This window comes from Pteropus vampyrus, unplaced genomic scaffold (genome assembly GCF_000151845.1).
Source record: "Pteropus vampyrus isolate Shadow unplaced genomic scaffold, Pvam_2.0 Scaffold4, whole genome shotgun sequence".
NCBI classification, from domain to species: domain Eukaryota; kingdom Metazoa; phylum Chordata; class Mammalia; order Chiroptera; family Pteropodidae; genus Pteropus; species Pteropus vampyrus.
The window spans coordinates 11,115,244-11,125,602 of record NW_011888785.1 but is presented as its reverse complement, the minus strand read 5'-3'; the positions used below and the strand labels follow the sequence as shown (position 1 = coordinate 11,125,602).

The 10,359-nt window shown below is 37.7% G+C and overlaps 1 protein-coding gene across 1 annotated transcript in view; it reads right to left on the bottom strand.

Moving 5' to 3' along the window:
* The window catches only part of COL28A1 (collagen type XXVIII alpha 1 chain), a 135,393-nt gene that overhangs the window by 10,801 nt on the left and 114,233 nt on the right, over positions 1 to 10,359 (bottom strand). Inside the window, exons 29-31 of the mRNA XM_011364633.2 lie at positions 7,670 to 7,706; positions 5,507 to 6,061; positions 3,914 to 4,071 (exon numbers count right to left, since the gene is read on the bottom strand). Coding sequence (XP_011362935.1) covers positions 3,914 to 4,071; positions 5,507 to 6,061; positions 7,670 to 7,706 — 750 coding nt within the window. The remainder of the gene's footprint in view (positions 1 to 3,913; positions 4,072 to 5,506; positions 6,062 to 7,669; positions 7,707 to 10,359) is intronic.

Sequence of the window (10,359 nt, the reverse complement as noted above, 5' to 3'; positions counted from 1 at the left end):
GAAGTGCCAACATTATTAGTTCCAAAAAAAAATAAATAAATAATGAGTTTTTATGTATAAAATCTTTTTTCATAACAGTATAATTGATGCCTTTCACTGAAGAAAATCTTCAGATTTCTTTTTTAGTCCAACAGTTAGTATATATTTCATTTGGTCAATAAGTATTTATTGAGCATCTACTGTCTGCAAGATAAGGCACAATTTTAGGATGTGAATGGGACGCAAAGTTTAATTAGACACAGATCATGTCCTCAGGGAATTTAAATCCATTAGGAGAGTTAAAATACATATATAAATAATTATCAACAACATAAAATGTGATAAATTCCAGAAGAAAGTATAAATTATCCTGAGATTTCAGGAAAAGAACAGAGTAGAATGGACATACACGTTTAACTTCCCGAGACTAGCCTAAATGAGCAACAGCACAGGGCATTGCTGAAGTGCTATGAATTTAGTAGAATCTAGGAAATTCTTCTGCTTTCTTTGTTTCCCAACACCCAGATGTTTAGTACATATCAAGTTTATTCTCAGTTAGATAAAATGCTTAAAATGTAAGTCATTTTTTAGAAGTAGAAACCATGGACTTAGATTTCACATAAAAATGTAAATAGCTGATATCAGGTTTTCTCCTAAGAACAGATTTTGATTGAAAGAAGGAAGGACAGAGACAGGTGTTTCAAAGAGTGTTAGAAGAGACAACAGAGAAAGGGAACAGAGACACAATAAAAGGACTTCTGAGATTGTTTATTTGTTTTACAGTATTGCCTAGGGTAGGATTGGGAACAATCTGAGAATCAAAAGATTTTGACAGATTCACTTTACTATAGATGTTTGGATAGTCATTATACTTTTAGAGAAAGGTGGTTGTTCATGCACAGATATATACATATGTTTTTTATTTATGTATATGTGTGTATACATTATATATATACATATGACAGAGAGATACATGCATATATGTTTGTTCAGATAAATATCTATCAGGAGCATTCATTGTTTAAAAATTCAGTCTTGCCTTGGTGTTTCTGCAAAGAGAGCCAGGGTGAGAAGGTCAAGAGATAAAAGGGGCTATCCAAGAAGCTCAAGTTCATTGCAAGCTCCCACTGTCACGGTGAGAGGCATTGTAGGGGGACCTACCTGATCCTCAGTTTCCCTCTATGCAGCTCTTGGTGTTACAAATCCGGACTATTTTGGATGCACTCTTCCTATGCCTTTCCCTTCCCAGCTACTAGAATGCTTTATTTGTCATAATGAATTAACATCACTTGCCTCTCATGGCCATCCACCTTCCTGGGTCATGTTACGAGGCATAGGGTTCCTCATTCTGTCATAACTGCCTTAGATGTCCCTCAGGCACCTCCACTTTACATTGTGCAAACTAAGCTCATTGTTTTCCTTCCAAAAAAAAAAAAAAAAAAACCATCCTGCCTCCTGTATTGTCCATCTCAGTAGATGGTGTTTTAATTCGCCCTATCTCTGAGCTAGAAATCCATCTGACATCCTCAAACCCCTCCATCTTCCTAACCTCCAATCCATCCAATTACTAAATCCTATTCATTGAACCCCAGAAATGGCTTTCCAGTTCATGTGTCTTTTTATTCTGACTGCTCCTGGCTTAGTTCAGGGGCTATTATCTCTCACTTGGACTATTGCTCCCCATATCCCAGCCACCTTTCCTCCTCCTCCTATTTATCTTTCACACAGAAACCAGGGTTATTCTTCCTGTGAACCAAATGTGACCATATCACCCTTGCTTTAAAAACTTCTCTGCTTTCTCCTGGTTACCTGGCCTATGAATGAAGTTTAAGATCCTTAGCTTGACACATGAAGCCATTTATAATTGGTCCTCAAGTTATTTTTTGAGCTTTAACTCTTACCATTCTGCCACACACACCTTAGGCTCCAGTTAGACTGAACTTGTCCTAATTTGAAATACTGTGCCCTTTGGAGTTCCCCTTTGCCCACACGTTCCTTCTGCTGGAAATACTGTTTCCCCCTATTCTTGCCTTGTAAAACGCCTACTCATTCTTAAAACTCAGCTCAATGCCACCTCCTCTGTAAAGCTTCCCATTATTCTGCCCTGAAATTAATTGCTCCATCTCCTATGCTTCATCCACAGCTCTGCTAAAGTTCTTAATACTTCTTCTTATACTTATCCATTCCCTGATAGATCATGGACTTCTCTTGGGCAGGAATTGTGTCTTAAGAGTCACCACCTAGTACAGTAGTAAATAATCAATATATTTTATTGGAATTCATTGATTAAGAAGAGAGCTCAGTTTAAGTACCACTGGCTGGGTGAAACCCGAGTTTGCTCTTATTTAGAAAATCTTTAGAAAGGGACATGGCTTGACTAGGGAGGCAACAAAGTGATATGTCACACAAGCAAGGAAGAACCCAGGAACATTCTGTGCTTAAGAGACAGACTATATATTAGATAGATAATACATTATTGTCTGTAATTTAATTTAAAATTCTCATAAAGACCTGGGTCAGCAAACACTGTGGGTCAAATTCAAGTCTTCATCTGCTTTTTGGAAATAAGTCTTATCTGAACACAGCCATGTTCATTCATTTAAGTATTGGCTATGGCTGCTTTTGTACTTCAAAGATAGAGTTGAGTAATTGCAACAGAGATCAAATGGCCTGCAAAACCGAAAAGATTTACTGTTTTGCCCTTTTCAGAAAGAGTTTGGTGATCCTGATATAAACCATGTAGTATAAATGTGTGTGTTAATTTTGATCTATAATCAAGAGGCAGTCTGTTGCCCTAATTGAAACTACCCATCTCAGAGATGGTTAGTATTTATTCAAACAGAAATGCGTTAGAGGCCTTTCTGTTCTTTTTTGAACATAGTATAAAAATCTAGTGAGTCCTGTTGTCCCCTTAGGAATTACATCCTAGGCCTGATTTCTGAATGGTCCCGAGTCCAACTACTGATCTAGAGGTTTCTCACTATTCCCACGAGACAGCTGAATCCCGAAGCTAGAATATTGTTGCATTTGCTCATAATGAGTCTTTCATATCCATGACGGCTTTATAAAAGAACAGGCCAGGGACTTCACTGAGCTTAGAGAATAGGGTTGTGAATGCTGTGTGCCTGCTTCCTAGAGGATGTCTATATGTGTAGTACAGCTACATCTAGGTCTAATTTAGTTATAACCTGGTGGAGAAGAGACTCCAGTACTCAACAGTAATTATGAGAAGCTCGCCAATTGTCACCTAAAAGAACGTAATAGTTGTTTGTGATCCGATTGACTGAGTCAGTATCCAGAAGCTTGCTGTGAAGACAGTCACATTTATCTAAGGAAGTTACTTTCATGCATATGTGATTGGGCAGCTTTGAAACAAAGCATCCACCTTGCACAATATGCATGGATAGCCTCCCTCCCAGTCCCCACTCTGGGAATAGGAGGTGGAAGCTAAATGAGCAAGAGTGTGGCTTGGAGTGTGGGAGAGTGGCAAGCTGAGCATGTGTGCACTTTGAAGAAAATTGAGAGATTGCAGAGTGGGAGGTGGGTACACAGATGAGGGAGAGTTGTGACTTGTATTAAAGGATCTAAAAGCTGGCAAGTGGGTGATTCAAATAGCATGATGTTAATCTGTTCTAGTGTACATGACGACGTTGGTGGTGGCAGAGGCATAATATAAAAATATTACTTGCAACATTTAATAAATTATTTATAAAATATAGAATATTTTAAAATTTCGTATTCATGCTCACAAGCCCCAGAGCTATTTCAGAACTAGAAATCTAGAGACAAAGTGCTAATATTTAGAGCCAAGGGCCTAAAAATACACATACATCAGCTGATTCTTGTCAGTGCAAGGCAAGATGGTCTTTGATGTAAAACAGGCAGAAAACACAATGTTAAGCTCACAAATTAAGCAATTATGACAGTTACTTACCAACTCAGAAATTTCTTTCTGAGGCTCCAGAGTGGATTTGCTGAGTTCTTCCCCTGATATCCCAAATCCAGGTTGAAGTGCTGGAGAACCCAAAACTTTAACAAGATAGGAATCAAAATCCTCACAATGTTTTTTAAACAATCTTTGCTTCAGGGTGTCTTTTAAAAGAGAAGTAGAAAAGAGAAATAGTAGGAGTAATGAAACATTATTCAAAACCTTTTTAAAGAGATCTGCACTCTTCTTAGAAATAAACACTTTCCCATCACCTGAACTCAACTGCTAGGTGAACTAAGTTTTAAAGCGCTTTTAGATCATCTGTAAGAGGCCATCTAAAATAATGTAATTTAATTTAATAGTATATGAGGGCCCAAATAAGCAAATGAATGACTTAACTGCTTGCTTAGCTAAAGCATCAATTAACTGTGAACTACTCTGTGGAAAGGCAAGTCTCACCTCTGATTTTAGGAATAGCAAAAGGCCAGCGAGTACAAAAATATATCGCTCACTGGCTGGAACAAATTACTAACTCCTTTAGTTAAGAGAATAAAGCTCTTCAATTATTAAAATATAACCTGTCTAGAAAGTGGGAAGGTTCTGGGCGTGGCGTGCTATCATTAGGGCCAGCCATTCTGGTACTTGGAGAAGGTCGGGAGCAGCATGAGCCAGGAGGTTCTGTGCCAGGCCACATGGGTCCCCACTCCTAAGTGGGTGGAGAAGGAAAAATGAAACCAAACTGAAGACTGCAAACACATTAAGCGTAACTTTTACTTACTTCACAAGCTTGCTGGGTATGGGCCCTGCCAGAATGAGTCATTGGTTTCCAAAGAATTGTAACATGTCTCATTGTAAAGCAATACTAGCCATACATCAATCATAGGTGAGTCAGTGTCTTAGAATGCCTCATTAGGAAATGCCAGTTCATGCGAAAGGGTAAAGTAGCATAGGGGCACCCATCAGATTGGCATTGACTATATGATGAATATTCAAAATGTTGTTAAGATAAACTCCTGACATCAACCTATTTACTCATTATATGTTTTCATAAAAACAGAATAGAACATTATCTGTTTTCATAAGAATAGAGAATAGAGACTAGAACAGAAAATAGTATAGAATAATCCCAGTTACTTATATCTTTCCTACTTTAGATTATCATAACTTTTTCTTACGTATCATATACTATTTAATTCATTTTGATTCTATGGTTATTTCCTGTCTTGCTGCTGGCTTGCACTATCTCTTATTCTAGATAGGTAACTTTTTGAACATCAACTAATCTTAGCAATATCCCCACATTTTATTCTTTCTTTTCATTCATGTCTTTTGACCATAGATACCCCTAGTTAACTCCAAGACTAGCTCAGCACTTACTATGAGTGAATAAAGACAAGGAACTGTACTCTCTTAACTGGATGATAAAGACAAGGAACTGTACTCTCTTAACTGGATGTTTTTACTTCCTGGAGTTTGCATGTTACAATTTAACGTTCGCATAAGCCTCTTTAGCCTCCTGATTTCTATTTTTCTCAGAATAATCCAGTGCTGTGGTACTTGGAAGAACTTAAATTCCTTTACTCTGGAGCTGAGTCTTACCTTGCAGGATAAGGAAGTCATCAAATTGATAAACATGCTCACTGTCTGGGTCAGTAGCAATTAGATTCATTTCTTTGTGGAACATTTCGAAGTTGGGGTCGTTTTTCTTCACCACCCCAATCACAAATATTTCCACATTGATGTCCGTGGCATTCTTCACCACCTCTTTTAGATTTTTTTCATCTCGGCTATCTGTCTGCCCATCAGTGATGACCAAGGCCACTTTCTTTACACCTGGCCTTGCAGCTTCAAGCATGTTGTTGGCTGCATGGAGAGCTGTGGCTGTGTAGGTGCCTTCCCCCAGATACTGCATGTTGTCCACAGCCAGCTTGATGTCATCCTTGTTGGAGAACTGCATCAAATCTGCCACCTTCTCCACCTTATGGCTATAGTTGATTATGCCTATGTGGGCTGTGGTGAGGTCCAGAGCAACCTGGTCAATAAGAGTCTTCACAAAATTTTTGATGATCTGGAAGTTCTGTAGCCCCACACTTTCTGAGCTGTCAATCACAAACAGCAGCTCTAGTGGAGTCTCTTTGCATTTGGGCCCACAACCTAAAAGATGAATATTGAGATAGAAACATTGCAGGAATGAAAAAACATCCCCGATTGGTATCAGATTGGTGGGGAGAAAGGAGAGGCAGGCAAAGATGAATCTGAGATCTGGGTTGTTACTTTCCTTTTCTGTGACTGTTAACACAGATGACAACTGTCTCTCTTCTGTTTTCTATACCCGACTTTTTTTCAAAAATAATTTATTATTAAAAAAAAACACGTAAAAAAAACCAAAACACTGAAGATGACAAAATAATAAACACTAAGTGCCAATTTCTCAGATTAAAAACTAAAATATTTTTAAGAGTTGGCATCCTCTGTGTATGCCTTCCTGATTATATTCCCTTCCCTCTCCTTAAGAGATAAGCACTATCCTAAATTTATTATTCCACAATTTGTATTTACTCTGAATCTGAAAGCTTATATTTTAGCTTTCAACCATGTCCTCACATGAAAATGGAGATTTGTTCATTGGCATGGCCAGTGGGTAAAGTAATGGGATGAAAGTTTTTAATGATGGTGGAAAGATTAGTGCCTTTATATGTACACAAGAATAGCTACTCCTGGCTACTCTAGTTTATGTCCCCAGTCACCCATGATGTTGACTAAGGCGACTCCCATCTTATCAATGAGGCCAGCAAGCCATTCATACTGTTAAACCTTTTGAGGATAATGAGAATACTGGTCAATAAACAACTTCTAAAGCAGTTGTCAGAGTCACCATCAGGCAATAAGAATGATCAGGGTTCCATTGGTTTATCCATATCCTTATGTTACCCAGTAACCCTACCACAAAAAAATCATGAGGAAACGGGTGCTATTTTTACTGGGCTTCCAGAACTCAGAAGCCATGTCTAAACTGGCCTGTCACCAGGCACAGTCCCAGGCTGGTTCTTAAAGTCTTTGAGTGGCACGCTAGTTCTGGGGTTCTCTGTATGGAAGAACAAAGATATTCCTCCTTCTGTCCAATTTAAACACAGAAGCTTTTCTTCATTATTCCATTAATTTCTTGCCATTCGTCTCATCTCTTTTCTTTACTTCCTCTTTCTGGTAACTATTTTAACTCTAATGTATTTAAGCCCTAGAAGCATTTATATAGAGTTGTAAAGTAAGACGACCCCCGGACACTGTCCTCCTGCCTTTGAAGTGGAACGCACTCTAGAAATAATGCTGACGACTCCATTCAGAAAGATTTCTTGCTTCAGGAAAACACAGACACATAGTCACCAGCTCGGCTGGACTCAGATACCATTTAGGCCCCTGTGGTCCTGCTTCCTTTGTTGTTGTCCCTGCCCCAAGCTCAGGTAAATGTCACTGAATGTAAATGAACAAGCTGTGTTCACGGAAGGCCTGGCTGCCCACAGACTCTAGGCCAGCATCTTCACACTTCATAACCACCCCAGGAAGATTTTCTTTTCTTAAATCAGAATTCCCACAGCCCCTCTCACTGCTTCCTTTCATTTTCCCATTGACTTTTCAAATGAGCTTCACTTTCTCGTGAGCTATATAATATACATCGTCTGGGTGAACACATTATCCTGACCAACACAGAATATCGTGGGGTTGGTTTTTAAAGTGATGATTTTTTTCTTGATAGTCAAATCTTACCACATATTTCAAAAATAAGTTTGATAATTTCTTCTCTCTGGAGGAAAAAAAGAAAAATGTATTAATTACATGACCATTTTTTTCCCTATAGCCATAGAAGATATATCTTACTACAATCAGCATTGGGTCATTTGTTTTAATCCTTCCACTGTAGAAAATAAAATAAATAGCACAGAGGTTAAAAGTTGGCCATAATATGTCAACTGAAATATGTTTGAGTTGTGAGATGTAATAGCTCAGACTTTTTGAGTTCAAATTGTGGCTTCGGTATTTGTCAGCTGTCTGACCTTGGACAGAAGGTGACCTAACAGGATCTGTGTCTTAAGGCTGTGGTGCAGATTAAACAAGGTAATGTGCACAGAGCTCTTAGCACAAGGTCTGGCAGGGCAAGTACAGTGTCCTCCTGCTCGCCCACCTGCAGTTTCACCTTCCGTGGTTTCAGTTACCTGCAGTCCACTGCAGTTTGAAAATATAAAAAATTCAGAAAAATTCAGAAATAAGCCATATGTTTTAAATGCAGGCCATTCTGAGTAGCAAGATCAAATCTCTCTATGTCTCACTCGGTCCCACTTGGGACGTGAATCATCCTTTTATCCAATATATCCACGCTGTACAAGCTCCCCAATCGTTGGTCACTTAGTCATTGTGGTATCGCAGTGTTTGTGTCCAAGTAACCCTTATTTTACTTAATTATGGCCCCAAAGCAAAAGAATAGTGATGCTGGCGATTTGGACATGCCAAAGAGAAACTGTAAAGTGCTTCTTTTAAGTGAAAAGGTGAAAGTTCTCAAGTTGTTAAAGAAAAAAATCATTTGCTGAAGTTGCTAAGGTCTACAGTAAGAGCAAATCTATCTGTTATATATTTTGAGAGAGTGAGAAAGACCAACAACATTTACATAACTTTTATATTGTTTATAAATTGTTATAGTTGTTGTATTTTATTATTTTTTTCTTCATCTCTTACTGTGCCTAATTTATAAATTGAACTATATCGTAGGTATGTATGTGTTAGTTGAAAACATAGTATATATAGGACCTGGTACTATCTGTGGTTTCAGGCATCCACTGGGGGTCTTGGAACATATTCTCTGCAGATAAGGGGAAACCACTGTACTACCTGCAATGGCGTGGGCAGTGAATGTGTTCAGTTACCTGATGTACTGAGCAACCAAGACAAGCACCAGGGCCAAAAGAGAATTCATTCTATGCCGTATCCACTCCTCTATGTCTGCAGCACTCCGCAATTTCTCAAGTCCCCTCTCCAGTTTCCAAATACTCTCACTCTGGCTCTTTCATAAAGCGTGTGATGTTCTAAATGCTCTTTCCTAGTCCTGCCGCCCATCATCTCTTTCGGAAGGGCTGATAATCCAAGAGGAGCTGGATGCTAGAAGTAAGTCTGCCAATGCTCTGCCCTGAATTCTATGCTTCCAAGTAACTGGGATGAGAATGAGGAAGGCAAGATTCTACATTTGCCAAAGATGGGAAGCTGACAGGGATGATCGACTGAATAGATGAAAGAAACAGAAGCCCAGAAAATCTAACAGGAAGGCGCAGTGGACCTAATCTAAGAAGATAAAATTTAACAGTTGCAAAAGTAAAGTTTTAAAGACAAAAACCTATAAATGGAAGAATTGGGATGAAGGTGGCATAGCTGGTGACATGACTTAACAGAAACATATATGAGGAATATGCAGAGCATTTTAATTTAATTTTTTATTGCAAATAAGTAGAAGCCAGTGATTCCAAGTGGCTACTTAAAAACTCCTAAAATTATATAAAATGAGAGAATCAACAGGTACCTTTTTTTGAGGCTTCATCATGTTTTTTCACATTTAGAGAGGCATTTAGTAGATCTGAAACTAGAATGTGTCTAGAAAGGGAAATATTTATATATTTACTTTTTCGTATCCAGAAAGGAGAAATGTACATATTTATGTATTTATGTTTAATTGTTTTACAACTGAAGAAAATACTATATACCACATTTTATGATTATAGTTTTTCACTTAACATTATAGTGTGATAATTTCCCATATTACTAGTGTTCTGAAAAACTTGATTACTGATGTGAAATGCATGGCCATTTTAAGACTCCTGACAAGCCGCCCTGCAGAAAAGTTGTAACAGTGATACCTCTAACAGCAGTATATAAGAAAAGCCTGTTTTATTTTTGATATACAATACTGGTAATTATTATTTTATAATCTTTGCCATCTGATAGAGAAAAACATCTCATTCTTTTAAATTGTACTATTTGATTATTAATGAGGCTAAATTTTATTTTATACACATTTCCACGTCGTATTCTCTTGGCATAGTCTTTGTCCTTTGTCTATTACTCTTTTAGCATATTCGTCTTTTATTGACTTGTAAGAATAATTTATATATCAAATTTGTATTTTAATTATTTTCAATATACTTTTAGGGGATAACAATGTCTAAAATACTTTAAGTAGTCATATATGTACATTAATCTTTTCCTCATATACTTTGCTTTTAAGTGACTGGTATAGTTTTATTCTTTCCACTAAATTGCTGAATGACTACTTTGGTTATTTGTTGCCAATGACGAAGGCGTAAATTTATACTCCTCAAAAGATTCACAGTCTAGTAAGACATAGACAAATAAATAATTTTGTAAGTGCTGTGCTGTTGGATTGGAGCCAAGGAACCATGTTGGTCTGCAGAGAA